The following is a 20780-nucleotide window of genomic DNA, read 5'->3' on the forward strand; positions in this document are numbered from 1 at the left end:
CACATTTTATTTGACGGCACTTTCAATAATGAAGTAAACTAAGTTACCCTGTGTTAAGCGTATCTTTTCACATGGCAATTAGAGGGAATAACCTGTTTATAAAGACAGGAAATTAGCATGTAAAACCACTATTATCAAAGAAATACTATTTTTGCCTTTTAAATAAATTCCCTAACATCTGAGGCTTTTCAGGGAAGATTTTTTCAGGGAGGTTGGACTAGATGATCTCTGAAAGTTCCTTCCAACCCCTACCATTTTATGATTCTATGTCCAGTCACTGAACAAAAAACAAGAGAAAAGTTGCTTCCAGACTGGGGACATGATCTTACTCTTGCCAACAATCCTGCCAACCTCATTAAGACTATTGGTGTCATTACATTCACTTGCAGGATTAGGAATTTGTAGTTTTAGGACTTAAACTACAGACTACAGTTGCTAGAAGCTAATGGAACAACTACGGTATTTAATAGCTGTAGTATTGTAGGGTTATAGGATAATCAGGTTGGAAGCAACTTTGTAGGTCTATAGTGCAACCTTCTGCTCAAGCAGGGTCAGCTATAGGGTCAGATCAGGTTGTATAAGCATAAGTTGGGTCTTGAAGACTTTCACAGACTGAGAATACACGGCCTCTCTGAGCCACCTGCTCCACTGCTTGATTATCCACTCAATGAAGAAATTTCTCCTCATATCCAACCTTGAAAAACCTGTGAAAAGCTTGGCTCTATCTTGTCAACAACCTCCCTGTAGGTATTGGGGGCTGCTGTTAACAGCCCTTCAAAGCCAACTTTCCATCAAGCTGGATAAGCACAATTCTCTCAGTCCTTCCTCACAGGTGAGGTGTGTTCACCTTTGAGATAAATTTGTCTTGGTTGCTCACATACAAGACCTCAACATACTGTGTGTAATGCTTACATCTCTAAATAACACATTTTATGATTCTTCTCTCAAAAGTGAACACAAGTGTTGATCTAGTTTTTCTCTAAAACTCTGCAGTTTACTCATGTTTAGAATTCAACATTACAGGGTTGTGTCTACTTCTTAGCCTGATATTGGACAAGCTATAAGCTTCAAGTATCATATTCTTGAAAGCTGTGGTGGTAATTACTTGTCTCAAAGAGAGTATATTACAGACATTTTCATTCAGTTATCCTAATAAGGTGCTTTTGAGATTCTCAGATTTGAGGTGGCACTTAAACAGCCTTTTATTCTGCAAATTAAATACTCTTTAATTATTGTTCTATTAGTATTTATTAATACCTTCCCAGGTGCCCAGAAGATACTTTGTTATTCAGCTGACATAAGCTGAATACTTTCAATTTAAAGTCAATGTGTTTCATTTTTGATTATTTAAATAAAAATCTTCACCTCTTCAAGGACATCCTTAGAGGCTATTATAAAGGACAGAACAAAGTATAATTCTACACCAGAGAAATGAAACCATCCCAATCTTCAGGCCAATAATTACATCAACAATCAAGCTCATGTAAAATCTTTAGCTTCTGTATAAATCCTAGGCCATGTGACTAATCTAGGAAATGGCAGTCACAATGGCATTTAGATTGCTTTCAATTAATTTTGTGATACATTAATCCCAGTTCAAGTGAAAAATACCAGAGGCTGAATGTGTCTGTAGAAACAAATTGGTAGGAAATAAGATGCATGCAGGAGCCTATGTGCTGGAAGAGGCAGTGGAGGTTGGGAAGAGGCCAGGTAGAGACTAGACAGCACGAGAACAGAAACTCCATAGCCAGTAACAGAAGGAGTACAGAGATAGCTACATTATCTGACATGGAGAATTGCAGTTCTACAGAATGGCCGAAACTCAGCTGTTTATAATTTCAGTATGAAGTGATTGGGTAAGGAATTCTCTGTTTATAAGCTCTGCCTGAAATGAGTGGGTACAGAAAATTTGCGTACTAGAGTTACATGCAGAGGAAATATGAGAGTCTGAGTATGTTTAGCAAACTGGCTGCCTGTTCCTTAAAAAAAAAAAAAAAAAATCTAAACAACTTTATTTTCCCATTTCATTCTTAATTCCAAACAAAAACTCAGGTAAAATGTTTCCAACTTCTGTTAATAAATATGTTTCATTGGTACGCCAGTGAAACTCTCACATCTAATTGACTACCTTTTGTCTTCAAGTATCTGAACAAGGACCATTGAATGCCTTTCTGCAACATGACTACCAGATAGTTATGTTGTTTTTTCCCAAACATTATTATTACAGGACAGTTTAAGACAATTTGTCATGTTTCATTTTCTATATAGTGATTTGTAGTCTGTTTGTTCTTTTCAAAGCAATCTGAAATACCCAATATCCTACATATGCACATCTCTCTGCAGTCATTTGTGGAAAATATCACTTTCTACAGAGAAATAAACAAAGGACACAATCTCTTTTTCTGAAAAAATGGAAATGCTGCCGCTTAGCTGTCTCCTGGCTTCAACCCATGAAAAATATGGGAAAATAACAGCAGGCACATTACAAAAGAATTGGGGAATATATCACTTTTCATCCTCATTGGCCTCCCTCTATTGTCAGCTGTCACTTCTTGAGGTCTAGCTACACATACAAAGAATGCACGTTTTCCCAGATTTTCTGCTAAAATTAACATTCATGTAACACCAAACACCCTTACTCACCACGAATGCATTCATGGTACTTAGTCCCAGAGCATGAAGTGTGATACTGTACAGCACAAACTTACGAGGAAAGGTCTAACAGTCTGGCGCCGAGCATGCCACAGACATATAGTTGAGGCATAATGTTTACACAAGATTTTTGATGTTTCAAATCAAAAGTGATGACTTCTAGCTCCAAAACCTCAGCAAGGGAGTGACTGTGGCTTATAACATTTATGATGACTGGAAAAAATCTGTTTTGGATTGCTGCTGATGTGCCAGACAAGCACTTCCTTCAGCTTAAAGGAATAAATGACTGCAGCAACTTCAAAGTTACCCAAGGTGAAAAGTCAGAAAAGTGATTGGAAGAAGTAGATTGTTTTCTACACTGCTACTGCTAGAAAGAAAATGACATAAACTGTAGTTTATAAACTGGAGTCCTGTGTCCAGTTCTGGGCTCCTCAGCTCAAGAGGGACAGGGCAGTGCTGGAGAGAGTGCCGCGCAGGGCCATGAAGATGATCAAGGGTATAGAACATCTTTCATACGAGGAAAGGCTGCGTGAACTGGGGCTGTTTAGTCTGGAGAAGAGGAGATTGAGGTGTGATCTTATTAACATTTATAAATATCTAAAGGGTGAGTGTCAGGAGGTTGGGACATCCCTCTTTTCTATAGTAGATAGTAACAGGACAAGGGGTAATGGGACAAAGCTGGAACACAAAAAGTTCCGCTTAAACATAAGAAAAAACTATTTCACTGTGAGAGTGACGGAGCAGTGGAACAGGCTGCCCAGAGGGGTTATGGAGTCTCCTTCCTTGGAGGTCTTCAAGACCCGCCTGGACATGTTCCTATGTGACCTGATCTAGGTGAACCTGCTTCTGCAGGGGGGTTGGACTAGATGATCTCTAAAGGTCCCTTCCAACCCCTACCATTCTATGACTCTATGATAAAGAAACCAAGAAGTTGACTCAGTAGTAGGAAAAATAGTTCTGAGAGCAAGATCCCCTTTAGAAGTAGTGGAAACCTAGAAATCCATAAGAACTTTTCAGGTTAATGCACAGGAAAGTAAATAAAGTTAAAATCTCAGTATCAATTAGCTGCTGTGTTCCTCTTCTGTCTGAATAGCAAAGACCTCTCACATACTTAGAAACAGGTTGGTTAGAGTCTGTGCCATACACAGAAGTGCCACTTTTAAGGTATCCCTGGGCTGCCAGATGTGCTGCTCACGGTGCACTTACCCAGCTGCACTCCAAGCCAGCAGCCACAAGACAGCTGCAGTCTGGAAAACTGTAGCCATAACACCATGACATTCAACCTGACCGTGCAGGGCAGAATATATTTTCTCATCTTCAGCATAGGGCACATATCTGGCATGCTGCATTTAGCTTATGCCTTTTGACTCAGTACCCAGAGAAGAAGAGCAGGTGCCTGTGTGTACTCAGGAGAGCTAATGTGCTCTAGGTTAAAGTGGTCTGATGACAGGGCAAGCATCGCTCCTTGGTGATGACAGAATGAATAAAGCCTTGAAAATATAAGTGCATTTAGAGCATGTACACATACCAGTGAGAGACAAAGGTGAGGGTACGACTTTAGAACACACATCTAAACAAATATCTCACAACACATAGAGCACAGCAGTTCAACATCAACTCCAGAACCAATTTTAGAGATCATCTTGAAGTGCCATAGATTTAAAATCAATGACTCACCCTCCTGCAGTAAGCAGGAAAGCATCTGGTGTTAAGTTCAGTGGCAGGAGCAACAAGCAATTTGGTTCAACATTTTGTTAGTTTTATTATTGGCATTAAAATGTCACTATGCTTCTCTTCTCTGGTGTCTCAAACTCCATCCTCTGCTGATAAACAGTAAAAGATCTGTGAATTGATCAGACCTCCTGCTTGGATGTTACTCTTTTTTCAAGAGTTATCAAATGGCATTGACTTACAGATTTCTGGCCATTTTGAGATATAATTTAGACTGAGAGATGTTTCACCTCCTCAAGTCTAATTGATGGGACTGGATGGTCAAATTTAGCTCTCAGTTGTGTCTCAAGTCGTAGAACTGTACTATCATAATGTTTGCTACATAGACCTTTAAAACATTTTCAAAATCGAGACAAAAAGAGCTCCATGTTTTTTATACGTATTTGTTGGAGGAATCTTCTGCAAAAATTTATGGGTAGAGAACACTGTGTCAAATGCACTCCCATAAAATTTTTTTATCTGTAACTGATTTTACTGATACCAGCTACAAAATAAGAAAGTTCATAATCTCTCCCTTCCTCAACAGTCAATGTATATTTCTATGGTAAAAATAAATAAATGTGGAAATAGACTTTGCAATGTGGTTTTAATAGGTAGCACTCAGTTTAAAACATTTAGAAATTCTGTATTCATTACCTTGAGGTGACAAGAAATCTGAAATACAGGGGTTAAAAGACAGAGAAGGAGAGAAGGATTTAAGGTCTTCCAGTATTCCTCCCCTCCCCCATGCCCCCAGTCTCCATTCCCCTATCCTTGCACTGGGTCCTCCTAAGCCATCCTATAAACTAAATACAATTTAGAGAGAGGAAATTTAGGTCAAGTCTAATTCCACCTATTTAAAAACTAGAGTAATGTAGTAATCTGTGGAGTCTTGTTTCTCAAGCTTTTTTTTTTGGAGAAGAGATGTCTTCCCTTGCATTTAAAAAGAACTGAGGAAATTTAGGGCACTGCTGCAATCTAAATAGCATAGCTACAAATATTTACACTAAAGCCTTTTAAAAGAGTGAATAAAAGATAGACACTGTCTACAGATAGACACTGGATATTATCTGAAGAATTCTTAGGAGCTTCCTATGGCATTTTTTCTGAAATGGAATGGACTTTTTTTTTCCCGGCTGTTTATGATAGCACATTTCTCTTCTTGGAAAGAAGTACTTGAAATCCATAGCTACCTTTTTAAGTTAAATTTGCTTGTGAAAGGTGGCCAAAGGCCCATGATCAGTGAATATCAAACACACACTAAAAATGGACAATAAATCTCTACAGTGCAGTAACTTTTGATCATTAAAAAAACAATTTTGGGCATGCAATACTCAGTAAGGAATACTGTTAACTAAAACAGATACTATTTCAAAGGAAATCTGTATTTCTTTTCATGGGGACACCACACTCCACATGTAGACACAATCCAGATCTATATATCAGACACCAACATCTGAATTTATTTTAAAATAATATTAACAGGAAGGTTATCATGAAATATTAAAAAAATTTAATTATAGGTGCAAAAAATACAACAAGTAAGAAATACATACAAGATGGAATTATCCATCAGGTACTGTAAATTTTTACTGTGATGAAGGTAGAAAAGGCAGCAAGTTGCTTAAGGAAATAAAGACAATATGCACAGGTAAAATAAAATAATTAGAGATTATCAGTCTCATTTTCATACAATGAAGCAGTGGTTCAGCTGTGCCAAAAGATGATAATGATATCAAAAATTGCTGGTAGTCTGAAAAAAAAGTGTTGCTGTAGCTATGGCAGTCTAGGGATATTAGCAAACAGGTCTTGAGGTTTAGTCTTTGGTTAAGTTAGTTACAATCTTTGAGGAAAAAACCCAACAAGCTCTGAGCACTCAAGAACTCTGAAGGAAGAGGTACAGAAAAGGCCATCAGAACTTGCTGGTGGAAGACCGGGCCACAGAAGAATTCTCAGGTAAATTCTTCCTCTATACTGAGACCCATGTATCTGTGTGCAAACGAGAGTGTCTGTTTAATCTGAGGAGATACAAGTCCTAACTATGGCTCTCATTATGGCATTGAAAGATGCAAACAGAACAAAATATCCTTCAGTGCTATGTTTAGAGAGCACAGGACATTTATGAGAACAAGACAAGGAATCTGATGTAAATAAAGACAGCTTTGGTTTTTGGTTTCTCAATCCTCTCATCCTACCAAATATTTAAATGGGAAAAAAAAATTCACCCTAAACTTCTGGAATTAATGTGTGCTCATAGGGACAAGAGGACCATGCAGATACCTCCTGCAGAAAATAATATGTGCATACTCAATATTTAGCGGTTTAACCTGAAGAAGACATTTCTTTTCTTGCACTGGAAGATTCTGATACTGAATCTGAGCCTACTATGTGATCTAGGTCATGTATTAAGACTTTAAGATACTTTATTACCAGTTCTTGAGTGTTATTCAGCAACAAAAATTTAAATATTTTGGTGTCCAAAGAAAACATAATTCATAGTAAGAAATGATACTCCAACCAGTTTATCAAAATAATGTTTGAATGCACTATTAATGTAAGTCAGCAATTTTTTGTCAAGAACCAATTCAGATATAACTGATTTTTATGATGCATGTAAACTAACAAAAATAAGAGAGTGAACTATAATCACTGCATAGTCCTTATGAAAATTACTTGCAGGCTATAAAGAAGGCAAAAATAAAGCATGTTTACCCTTAATGGATGCTTGGCATAATTTAATAAAGTTGTTTATCTCAGACTGAACATATAGCAGAAGTACTGTTTAATGAACAACCAATGAAACTTATTATTCCTTGCACTCTATATATTTTTATACATAAACCCTCAAATCTGCAAACTCTAAAACTTGTACAATTCTGCTTTTGTCTGTTCCAAAGACAGAATGATTGAAAGGTTATCTTTAAAAGAGCAGTCACAAAATAAAATCTGCGGTAGCGAAGCCTGATACAAAAACCTTTTTTTTAAGCTATAGGATTTAGGAAATTCCAGGCACTAGAAAACAGTCTTCAGATTTTCTTTGCTATGTTTTAATCAGAGTGCTGAAGTATGCTACACAAATCTACTTTCTTCAGTTCTCAGGAGCAAGTGATTAAATGTAGAATTTTAAAGAACTTTACAGTAAATAAAACTCTTTTTTCAGGAAAAAGTCTTTAGCCTTAACATATTTTTGTAGTAGTGTTACTCCAAATTATTTAGACTCTTGTTCTACTTCGTCAGAAACGCGTGTCTCAAGTCCCTATTTCAAAGAACTAAACTGCAGGAAAGAATCTCAACGTATTTAAATGTCATTTCCTTGCAAGCAATTGTTGTCATTGTTCCAAGATTCTATGTAAAAATTTAAAAAAAAATTAAAACCATAGAAGCAGTTATTAAAATATGTGACATGGATTTGAAGCAACTTTGAATCAGTTGGGTTTTTTTGGTTTTTTAGATTTTGCTGAAATATTTACTGATTCCTTCTTTTACCTGTATTTTAGAAATGTTTCAGGAATCTTAGAGTTCATCATTTGCATCACTAGGACAAGCACCTCCAGGGCACTACTCTTTTACAGAGAGTTTCTTCAGTTCTTTCTGATTAACTTTTAAGATTTATATGCTTTCATCAGAAATAGATGGCAGTCAAAGTCCTTAGATCCTTGATAGGAATCTAAAGTTCTGCCATAGTTAACAGCAGTCATTAGGGGGGGGAAAGGACTGTCTCCTTAAGCTATATAAATCACAAGAGATAATTTCCCTCATTTATCCTGAAAAAAGTTTATTAGTTCTTCAAAGGGAGAAATATCAACTTAGAAACCATGTAGATAAGTTCAGATTTAAATCCAAATCTTAGCTTTAAAATTCAAATGGTTAAATTTACCCATGATAATGTGAGATGTTCACTGCAACACATAATAACCACCACATACCCCAATATCATTTTTGTAATCCCATAAAAATCCAAATTTTGTCTTTGTTATTTTAATGTAGGCAGCTGAAATGCCTATAAAGCAATTACATTTACAGCCAACTTATAATGGGTAGCAGCAGCCTGACACAGTGGAAGCATTTATATGGTATCTGACAGATAAAAGAGCAAATCTTATTCCTTTTCATTCCGGGTGGTATTCTCTGTCCTACCCAGAAACCTTATCAAATAGATGTCTTTTTTGGAGTGCCTTGAAGCTACTTTTTACAGATGGTGTGGAAGGAGGAGGAAATTCCAGATCTAAAGCATGTGCCATCTTTTTAGATTAAAATTCCTTGTCAGTTGACTAGTATAGTAAAATCACAGCCAGAAGTCACTTATCAAAAGTTCTGCTCACTATCCACCTTGCAGACAAGCTCTGTTAACCCTAAGATTAATGACATCATAAGCTAAAGAAACTTTGAAATCAAAGATCACCTCTGTAAAATATAAACTGGCCAGTATAATTTCCATAGGAATTCTTCTTTTTTGCTGCCAAACTGATAACACTGAATGTGTTTAGTGCCTTTGAATGGCAAAATTTACATTTTACAGTTCAGTCCTTGCTGAAACACGTTTAGGTGCATATAAGGCAGGGTACTGCAACAAGTACTGTGAGCTCCTCCAGAGCCACTGAAGAAGAGTTAAGAATTCAAATTTTGAGGACTGTTACTCATTACCAGCCTGCTGGTGAGTGACTGACAATTGGACTGTTGGTATTATCCTTGTGAAGTCCTATGATTCTTGTGAGGTCAGTTGAAGTATGTCAACTGACCTACTTGACCTGTTTGTTCTTAACTTCTGCAGAGTAGCAGCTTACACTGTCATTGACATGATGGTTCTTGGCCAATTGCATAGTAGGACTCCCACTAGAGGTCTAATTTCCACTAGTATCAGAGAGTAAGGGTTGTTTCAGCATAAATTATACATCTACTATAAAATTAGATGTTTAAAAAAACCTAATTAAGTACTGTAAATGGGAGAAAAGCAAAAGTAGGTAGAAAAAATACGTAAAAACTTTGGCTGCTAGATGTATTTTTTTAATTGTTGTTTAAATGTGAAATTTGCAGATTCAAGAGGAACCCTTGCTCGTATTTCCATTTATTTAAGTTAAAACTAATTATCTTTTAGAATTGAAAGTCTGAGGAACTTATTTTTTGTAATTTCTTGTGTCTTGGAACATAGGCTTCAATTACATATATATACTAATAAAATATATAATATCATAATTTCTACAGTCCTGATTCAAGGCATAAAAATAAGCAAATCATAGAAGCATAGATATGGTTGGAAAAAACCTTTAAGATCATCCAGTCCTACCACTAATCTAACACTGTCAAGCCCATTGTCCCTTAGTATCTCATCTATGTATCTTTTAAATATTTTCAGGGATAGTGACTCCATCACCTCCCTGGGCAGCCCATTCCAATGCCTGATAACCCTCTTGGTGAAAAAGTTCTTCCTAATCACCAATCCAAGCCTCTACTGGCATAACTTCAGCCCAAATCCTCATGTCACAGAATCACAGAATGTCAAGGGCTGGGAGGGACCTTTGAAAGATCATCTAGTCCAACCCCCATGCCAGAGCAGGACCACCTAGAGCAAGTCACACAGGAACTCATCAGGTGGGTTTTGAGTGTCACCAGAGAGGAGACTCCACCACCCATCTAGGCAGCCTGTTCCAGTGCCCCATCACCCTCACAGTGAAGAAGTTTTCCCCTGTGTTTCTTTGGAAGCTCTTATATTCCAGCTTGTACCCATTGGCCTTTGTCCTATCACTGGACATCACTGAGAAGAGCCTGGCTCCATCGTCCTGATACCTGCCTTTTACATATTTGTAAACATTAATGAGATCACCTCTCAGTCTCCTCTTCTCCAAGTTAAAGAGCCCCAGCTCCCTCAGCCTTTCACCATAAGGGAGATGCTCCATTCCCTTCATCATCTTGATGGTCCTGTGCTGAACTCTCTCCAGCAGCTCCCTGTCCTTCTTGAACTGAGAGGCCCAGAACTGGACACAATATTCCAGATGCAGTCCCATGAGGGCAGAGTAGAGGGGAAGGAGAATCTCTCTCGACCTACTAACCAAACTCCCTCTAATACACCCCAGGATACCATTGGCCTTCTTGGCCATGAGGGCACATTGCTGGCTCGTAGTCATCCTGCTGCCCACCAAGACCCCCAGGTCTCTTTCCCCTACACTACTCTCTAGCAGTTCATTTGGCAGTCTGTACTGGTACATGGGGTTATTCTTTCCCAGATGCAAGACTCTACACTTGCCCTTGTTGAATTTCATTAGACTTCTCTCCACCCAACTCTCCAGCCTGTGGAGGTCTGATTGAATGGCAGCACAGCCTTCTGTGTGTCAGCCACTCCCTCTAGTTTAGTACTGTCAGCAAACTTGCTGATAGTGCCCTCTATTCCCTCATCAAGATCATTAATGAACAGAGGGACTCCACTAGATACAGGCCTCCAACTAGACTGCACTACCATCATCTATCCATCTGGTTGTCCTGTTATTCATTATTAGAGAGAAGAGATTGATCCCCACCTCACTACAAGCCCCTTTCAGGTAGTTGTAGAGATTGATCATGTCTCCCCTCAGCCTTTTCCTCTCCAGGCTAAACATTCCCAGCTCCCTCAGCTGTTCCTGATAAGACTTGTTCTCCTGAGGCTCAAAACTGAAAACAGGACTTTAGATGCAGCCTCATCAGTGCCAAGTAAAGAGGGACAATCACTTCCTTGGTTCTGCTGGCTATCCTATTTCTAATACAAGTCAGGATGCCATTGGCCTTCTTGGCTACCTGGGCACACTGCTGGCTCATATTCAGCCAGTTGTTGAACAACATCTCCAGGTGCTTTTCCACAGGCCAATTTTCCAGCCGTTCTGCCTCAAGCCTGTAGAGTTGCATGGGGTAGTTTTGGTTCAAGTGCAGCACCCAGCACTTGGCCTTGAGGAACCTCATGAAACTGTCCTCAGTCCCTCAATCCAGAATGTCCAGATCCATAAAAATACAGAATGCTTTATGAATTTGCACATCACAGAATAGAAATCACCACAAAAACATGAACCGCATTTTGCATAAGTGTTAGATACATACACAACAAATATATCCAACTTGCTTAGTGCTAGAGCAAGAGAGAAATCCATTGGTTCCCGAGATGTACTTTTGGTCACTGTTTCCCTTTTCTAGAGCATATCAGCTCCTTGGTACCACATTGACTGTGGTATTTATTTAATAATTAATCATCTCCTGAATGAAATACTTCCATATGTATTTGGCAACATGTCTGGATGCGTGACATATGCACTACACATTGCTGCAAAATGAAAACAGTAAATTGAACCACTCTAATTTTAGGAAAATGCAAACAACAGCAGGATTACATTTTCTTAACTGTTTAACTTCCCAAGGAGAAAATACGATAACTTGACATACAGTTTCAAGGATGGAAACTCTTTTTAAAAGGTGTAATAGTAAAAGATCAGGTGAAGGGTTCAAAATTCTACGTAAATACAGAACTCCAAATTTTATTTAAGAATATGTCTGAAATTGCATTAAATATATCACATCTGCACTTCATGTAGCAAATGCTTATAATCCTCAAAGTCAGGAGTCTGTATACAGGAAATAGTGATTCCTTTAATCAGAATCTGTGATGCTGGTGCCATAAGCAAGAAGAATGTTAAAATGCAATTGATATTTCCTCCTCTCTTTAGTATTTTCTACATTGGCATCCTATTATATATAGTTGAACTACCCAGGTTGATAGTTCCCAGTCCATGAACACAGATTAGGTCCATTCACCCAGCTCAAGGGCAGCACTGTGCAGTTTTCCTGAGATAAGAAGCACTGCAGGGCATGTACTATGCACTCAATGTCTGCTAGATCAAGTAGGACCAGAGCTGAACTGGAGGCAATAATACTGCCAGATCCAGGGCAGCTCTCTGCTGAGACACTGGATTAGCTATTCGCCATGTTTCTTCAAGATATCCCCAACACCTAGGTATCTCAGATAGTCCTGTGTTGCATGTTTCACTTTTTAATAGCCTAGATAACCCTGTAAAATGCAGAACATACACAGGTCAATCACAGTGCTTAAGGCCTGAAAAATGATAAGTATAGAAGAGGATACTTCCTTCTCTTAGCAGTGCTACCAAACCTAATGCCCTAGCAATGTTCTGAAGAGCACTTTCTGCTATGTGCCACATTTCATTTAGTGCAGCAGTTCCACTGTACAGACACTTGACAGATGATGACTGCTCCTTTCCTAACATGGACATGCATCTTCCGGGGTTACCATTAACAGTTCCCATATTGTTTCTTTGGCATATATTCTGTTGAAAACACCACAATCTATTGCTGAAATAGCGAGGGGACAAAACACCCAAAACAAACCCTCACAAAAAAACCCCAAACCAAATAAACACAAAACAAAAAACTCCTCTTTGTTCTTTGCTGAATCTAACAAAGTCTGTGCAGTGGCAGTTTTAACTTCCATTAAACCATGACTTGCAACATAACCCTCTTTTACAAACATGTGACCAAAAGATCTCTATTTGGCATAGCAGAACACACCTTTATTAAACTCTACAGTCAGCAGACTACTACATCACAATCACCAGAAGTGAAGAAAAGATTTGTCATTTCTATTCCTGAGATCACCTGGAGAAAATACTACTCACATGGGAAAAAAAAAAAACAAACCAAAACAACTTCTCCTCAAAGAGCTATGTGTTTATGAACAGTCAGGTCAACCTTGTCTTAGCAGTGAAACAAGCAGATCAAATCTACCTCTCTAGATGGAGCAAAGTCAAAAAGCTGAATCTTTAGCAAAACTTTTAAAAAAGTGTTTTAAACAACTGAAGAGGAGGGAAAAGGAGGTAACAGAGGAAAAACAGAGAAAAATGTGAAAAAATCTGAATGGAAAAAGTATCTTTTCTAGATTCTTCTTTTTTCCCCCCTATAAAACTAGGTTTCCCGTATGATAATGAATGGACACCGACCATAATTTACCACATTACCAGCTTCAAATTGTCCCTATACATTACTGTTTCTTACATCAATCCCTTCTACAAAGACATTAGCACAGACAAAGAGCTCAGGAGGTAATCCATTCTGTAGTAATCCATTCACACTGGGAAACAAATTATCCCATAACAATATCCAAAGAGTGAAGTTGTTACAATGTAAATATCTAGTGTACATTATTTCCAGAAATGTAACTTCTCGACAAATTCTAAAGAAAATTTTTTAATACTAACATTTTATAAGATTAACAGTGAATATGTGATATTCAGAACAAATCACCATTTCAAAAAATAATTCTGTCTTCTTTTTGTTTTAATAAACTGTTTTTACTGCTCACGTGTTAATGTTTTATTCTAAAATCTTCAGTGTAACTGATGGTTATTTTGCAAACAGAAGGTATCAGTTTTGATGAATAAACACCATGGTGACTAACAAAATGGAACTTCTCAACATTTTTGGTTTTATGAGAGCTTCAACAAAAGAATTCTTATTTTTCTAACAGCTACAGATGTTAGGGACACCAAATGTTTCTGGTAGAAAAAAGAGAGTGGGTTAAGGACAAGACCTTTCCTGTTACAGTAAATGTGTTAAAATAAAGGTCTGTTACCAAATAAAATACTTCTAAGCTTGTACTTCCCCAGAACTCCCTAACAACTAATTCCCACCGAACAGAGAAAAGGACAGAAGGTCCATCAGTCCTTAGAAAAAAGCATCAGGATGACATCATTGCATGTCTGCTAGCCAGGAAAGGAAGAGAGGGATTATCTGAATAGTGAACATCTGGATTGTGTATATAAAAGCAATGAAGGATTTTTATACACATTAGTTCACTGAGTTCCACTGAATTTTTATCTGACAAAGAAACAGTAGTGCTACGATACGCTTTTATAATGAAAAAGCAACAGGAATTCCAGTGGTCTGGGTTAGTGTATTAAAAGACTTTTCTTCTTTACTATATTTAATTGGAAAAACTTGGTAGATATCTGAACTTCTGCCTCTTTCTTTTCCAGTTAAAATAACGTAGTTCGGTAATGCTGCTTTTCTTCTTTCTGTTAGGGTTTCAGAAATATCTGAATATGCATATTCTAATCAGAATGAAGTTCAAGATATATCCACTTCCTCATCCCAGAAGTGAAAACCCTGCTTACAAAAAATCTTACATATGAAGTGCTTCAATTTCTTAGGAATACAACTCAAACCATATTTGTATTTTCACTTTTTTTTTTTTTTTTTTTTTACAAAACAGCATAGAGGTCCTGAAAAAGCTGTAAATCTAATAGTTCTGTAAAGACTCGACTAGTTTGCATATAGCATCTTTATAAAGTTGTTATGCAAAAAAAATAAACTTTATTTCAGACTGGAGTAATACTGAAAGAAACATTCTTACCTTGAACTGTTAGAGTTGCAGATGCTTCAGCTTTTCCAACCATATTTTCGGCAACACAAGTATACGAGCCCATGTCTCCTGCCATAACTTTCCGGATCTTCAAGGTATGATCATCACGGATTTCATATCTTTAAATATACATAATAATAAACAATGAATGGGAATAATAACAATGTGGCCTTTTATAATTTCCTGGCCTTTCATCACCAATTTTTTTTCTTCTTTACATAATGCAGTCGACGTGTTTCTCTTTATAGGAAGTAGATTTTTCTCTTAAAGACGTTATTGTTTTTATTAACGCTTTAGACTAGATTAACAGGAAGGTGGATTTGGATTGTCAGTGCCAACTGCTTATTCTTTCAGAGTTTAATCTTTCACTCCCCTGCACTAATAGGTTTTTAACTGATAACTGGGAATGCAAAGTAAATTAATAAACTATCAGAGAATGTCTTTTTTTTAATTAAGGTATTTTACTTTTTGGACTGAATTTCAGAAATGACAGAAAAAAGAAGTTAATTGGAAACTTAGTAACAAAAACATGTATAACCAAGGCAGCTTTCTACATTACCAGGCTACATTTTATATCAATTGCAATTCCGATATATACTTCTTGATGTTGTGATCTAATTTACTATTTGCTACACATTCCCCAAAACTTTTAGTAATTACAAAATTAATTAATTATTAATTCATAGTAATAGTAAGTAATTAATAAATTACAGAATTAATCTATATCAGATATAATTGACCGCACTTAGTTATTTTTTGTTGTACTTGTTGTGTTGTCACAACAAAAAATTGAGAGCAAGACGGATTTTAAGTTTCAATAGAAATTATAAATTCAAATAGAGCTCGATACTAATTAGAAATGTCTTATTAGATCAAGCCAGGCTTTCTCCATTGAAGAAAATTAGCTGTCAAATGTTGAATAGCTACATCATACAGCAAGCAAAATGTCATAAAAAGGGTAACTCCATGTATTGCACCTTGTTTTTGGTAATTCCCCATCATCTTTCCTCCATCTTACTGTAGGGACTGGGTCACCTCTTGCCTCACACTTAAACTCCGCACTATCATCCACAGTTACAGCCAAATTACTTGGTCTCTTCACAAAAGATGGTCTCTCTAAAAGGAGAAAAAAAGATTAGTCCAGCAGTTCTGTGTACAAATTGCGATTTTACCTGAACTGCAGCTATCAGAGCATGGGAAGCAGGGAGACAGATCTGATGGAGGTGTCTCTTCCACCACCTCTCTCATTCCCAGCCCCAGGAAGAAGACCTAGAGCCCTGCAGATGGTGAGTACCATGAACCTCAGAACAAGAGGCAGATCCTTTCAACAATAGCTTAAGATCCAAGCATAGACTTCCTTAGTTCTTATCTATCATTGTCACAGCTTATATAGCTAAAGGAAAACACAATCTACACAGAAAATTTAAGTGCACATCAATTCTCAGATAGATGCAGGTCTGCTGCAAGAGCCCAGACAAATAATCACTCATCTGTTGCATTGCTTCAGAAACACTGAGGGCAGGAAACAAACATTGTCTCACTGCAAGTTTTGACCCAATGGCACACCCAAATTTGAAGGTTAAGTGAGGCCCAGCACCTTCATATGTTGCTGACAGGTGTCAGCAGTAGCTACTGTTCAATGCAATCACACATAAAAAAACAAGCCAAAAAACCTCATAATGTTTTCTATAACTTTTGTTCATTAAAATTGCTACTACCCCTGACATACATTTTACCATATGGATGACCTAACTCCTGGCTCACTGGAGTCAGATTAGTTGCTGCATACTTTTTTTGTCAGGCTTTCTGAAACAAAATGGAGTCTCAGTACAGGTTGCACTGTTTTGGCAAAACAGCTACTAGTTGGAAATTTTAGGAAAAGGATCAATACACTTTTCTACCTGTAACAGGGTTCAAACCTTTATGGTGCTGGGCTAGTCACAGTTTCATAGTTCTGCACCAGGCTGAAGTCAAGTGAGATTTACACACACACAAGAAAGAAAAGTGTTTCTAGCAATTTTTAGGATAGTCTAGGAAGAATTATCCATCTAGGAAGCAGCAACAGATGGTAGGTGTTGGTAGGGACTTTTAGAGACCATCTAGTCCAACCCCCCTGCAGAAGCAGGTTCATCTAGAGCAGGTCACATAGGAACATGTCCAGGCGGGTCTTGAAGACCTCCAAGGAAGAAGACTCCGCAACACCTCTGGGCAGCCTGTTCCACTGCTCCCTCACCCTCACAGTGAAATAGTTTTTTTCTTGTATTTAAGTGGAACTTTTTGTGTTCCAGCTTCATCCCATTACTTCTTGTCCTGTTGCTAGTTACAGCAGAAAAAAGGGATGCCCCAACCTCCTGACATCTACCCTTTAGATATTTGTAAATGTTAATAAGATCTCCCCTCAGTCTCCTTTTCTCTAGACTAAACAGCCCCAATTTCTGCAGTCTTTCCTTGTATGAAACATGTTCCAGCCCCTTGATCATCTTGGTGGCCCTGGGATGTCTATAAAATAAGAGGGAATGTTTAACAGCAAAGTACTTGGCAGGTTCCTTTGCCTAAGGCAGATGACCTTTTTGCCTATAAACCTGTGAAAACTCTTGAGGGAGTGGAGAAGGTAGTTTCATGTTTTGACTTGTATGTGTTACAGATATAAATATCATCTCCCTGGAACTGGAAGAGTATGAAGCCATTGGCACAATCAAGAAGACTGAATATCCAAAAATACACCACAAATTCCTCATAGTAGTATAAAAGCACCAGATAGAAGGATGAAGAGACAATTCCATATTCTTAGTGTCTTATATTTATGTTTGGAAAAGGTGGTTCAGAATATCACTTTGACTTGTAGATAAAGGTATAAAGATTTAGTATTATAAAACTATGGGGAACAGTTCATAAAGTACTGAAGTGGAAACGTGAATTGAACAAAACTCTATAAAACAGCTTCCTTTATTATCAAGGATGTCCAGGCCTACTAGACACTTGTACTCTACAAAACTTATCAGTGCTTACAATGCTATGCAAATAACATTAGAAGAAATAGCAAGTTTATGTTTAAGCTGCCAGTTCTGGTCTGAGTTCATATAGAAGTGGTGAGAAGTAAACCAGAGACACCAATCTTTCTGTGAATTTAAAACCATACAACTATAGACATTCTCCCCAGTCTCCTTTTTGTAAAAAACATAATCTGAATGCAAGAAAAGAGTATCCTGGATTAAACTTCATAGTAAGAACAGTTTGGGAAAGAATACTCAATTAGGCAAGAGAAAAAGGACTGATCTATTAAGGTCAGATTGCTGCCCAACAGCAAAATCCCCAAGAGGCACATTGTTCTCTGTATCAGTTTTTCAAAGGAAGAGTAATAGTCCAAGAGGTTTTGTCTGCCCATTCATAACACTCTCTTCAAACACAGAAATGGATAACGGAAATCAGCACTGATTTAAGTATCTTTGTCACAAGATTATTTGGTAAACACAAGGACAACTTAGCAAGGACCACTTTGAAACTTTCTAATATTACAGTTTCTGGCATGCAATCCTTCCTCTGATCTAAAACAGGAATCTAAATGTAAAAGTTCAACTTTTAAATAACCCAAACCCATAAACAGAAGATTTATGTGGAAGGATCTAAAATATAATGTCAGTATGTTTGTCACGATTTCCTATGCATATCTAAGGTGTGAGTTGAAAGAATAAGGCATATTAAAGATTTCTAGACAGACTGAGAAGATATTTGAAGCTTTACTGTCCTGTCTGAAAAGAAAATCTCATTAGGTTTCCCAGGCTGAACATAAGAAATATGTTTGAAGAGAAAACGAGATGAAGAAAAAGGCAATGACCACCTCTCTCTGCAATCCATCTCTCTTACAGGTGTTCGGGAACTGTAACATTTTGCAGCCTGGATTACATGAGTCCATACCACGGTTCCCTGCCTAGTAGTAAACAAGTGATGAGCAATTCACTGGAACAGTTAACTAGGAGACCAGTTCCAGGACTTTATTCATGAAACTGCAACTTTCTTTCAATTTCAGATTTAGTTTGGAAGTTCTAAAAGTCTATTTGACAATGATCTTCTTTCCAAAGTTCTTCAAAAATGTCTGTAAGTTAAAAACACCCAAAATGGTATTAAAAAAGTCTTATTTTCTGAGAAGTTCCACAGTATCTTGCTGGATATTCAGTTTCAACAACTTCAACATGCTATACAATCTTGCTTTGTAATGGAAAACTGTGCTTCAAATAAAAGTCTGAACAGGACTTCAAGTTTCCTGAATCCTAACTAAGAAATAGTGAAGACAGATGTAAGTATGCCAGACTGTCAAGACAGATCTTAAATCTGAACTAAAAAAAAAGGAAAAAAGAAAAAGCAAGAGCCAAGACTACTGCAGCAGCAGTACTGTGATCAAAACCAGAATGTTATGAATGATGGCTTGAATATTCTCACTCTGTGTTGATAAAACAAGCTATCTCAAACCTCTCCTACTTTGAGTAATATGGGACATATTTTGAACAAGAACTAGCAATGCTGCCTCTACAATCATCATGAGGCAATTCTCTCACACTGAAGGAATTTTGTGATTGTAGTTGAAATTGCAACCTCTTTTCTGCAATAGCAACAAAAAGTGCAATTTTCAGCTAAGTACAGTATGTTAAATGAAAATACATTTTTTGCTGCTCAGAGGTACTATATTAGGATCATATGAAAAAGTAGAACTGCTGCATCTTTACAACAGTCAGTACACACAAGTTCTAAGGAAAGGATATTTATTCAGAATAATTCAAACTTTCATCAATCAGAGAGGAAAATTAAGCGTCTGCTTCTTAGTGACACACTGGTGGTTTTTTTTTTTTGCTACTACTTTACAATATAGACCCAGTCAGTGGACACTGGAATTACTTTCAGTTTGAGTGAGAAAGTATCTTCTGATAGCAAAACCAGTCTAAGCTGAACTGCAAAGCCATTATCTGCCACTCATTTGCAAGAACAAAACTGTGACAAAAAATTTTTCAATATAAACAGTGAAATGAATATAGATGAGGATGATCCTTAATAAAAGGTTCACTAGGGAAAAAAAAGTTGGACATCTTAATTTACTCTTAAAGAAGGAGTTCTTACCTAAAACGGTGAGCTCCGCAACTTCACTTTCACGTTCTCCAACCATATTTGTTCCAACACAAACATATTTGCCAGCATCATTCTTTCTTGTGTATGTGATCATAAGCTTTCCTCCTCTGATCTAAGACAAATCAAGAATAAAAAAAACTTTAATATGAACCATCAATTTAATAATATTTACTATTTGAAAAATTTGTCATAGACAATGAAACAAAACCAGTGACTGCTGAAATCATAGTAAAAAAAGTAAAAAAAAATACTATTAGCCTAATTTCCTTCTCTTATTCAATAAGGCTGTCTCTTAGTTTTACATCAGTCTTTTAAAATTGCTCAGATTAGGATCCCTATTACTCTTTTCTTCATTCCGCATATAGTAATATTGTCTGTTCAACAGCCTGTTTAATGCTTGTTGACTAGAAGGACTTCAATTCTTATCTGTGTACTGAAGCAGTTTGATATAATCATTGGGAGAGTAAAAATTAGCACTAGACATAAATCCCATTTTTGCATCAAATGCTGCAATTACTTTTTCTTGACAGGGAATATGTACATGGTATCCTACCATTGGTCATGCTCGATATTATTCATGAATTTTGTGTTTGTTGTGGTTTTCATTTTTTAAAGAAATCAAGGAAAATTTTCTTTTTTTGGTCTTTCACCTTTAAATGAGTAATTGTAAATACTGATAAGCAGCTGGGCAAGAGCAATTAATTCCTTACTGGGAAATGAATAACATTCTGCTCTTAATTCTGAATTCAGTTTTTGGAATTTCAATTAGAAAACATACTCCCCTTTTGTGATTCCAAATCTTACTATTTTATATATAAATTTATATTAAATGTATATGAAAACATCTTATCTCCTTTTGAAAGTATTTATTCTCCCTTTAAAGTATTTATTCTACCATTTGATTGACAAC

The 20780-nt window shown here is 37.0% G+C and overlaps 1 protein-coding gene across 1 annotated transcript in view; it reads right to left on the bottom strand.

Annotated features, from left to right (window-relative positions):
• The window catches only part of ROBO1 (roundabout guidance receptor 1), a 310713-nt gene that overhangs the window by 68500 nt on the left and 221433 nt on the right, over positions 1 to 20780 (bottom strand). Inside the window, exons 4-6 of the mRNA XM_061988671.1 lie at positions 19862 to 19982; positions 15730 to 15868; positions 14744 to 14871 (exon numbers count right to left, since the gene is read on the bottom strand). Of these exons, the coding sequence (XP_061844655.1) occupies positions 14744 to 14871; positions 15730 to 15868; positions 19862 to 19982 (388 nt within the window). The remainder of the gene's footprint in view (positions 1 to 14743; positions 14872 to 15729; positions 15869 to 19861; positions 19983 to 20780) is intronic.

Source organism: Colius striatus, chromosome 1 (genome assembly GCF_028858725.1).
Source record: "Colius striatus isolate bColStr4 chromosome 1, bColStr4.1.hap1, whole genome shotgun sequence".
NCBI classification, from domain to species: Eukaryota; Metazoa; Chordata; class Aves; order Coliiformes; family Coliidae; genus Colius; species Colius striatus.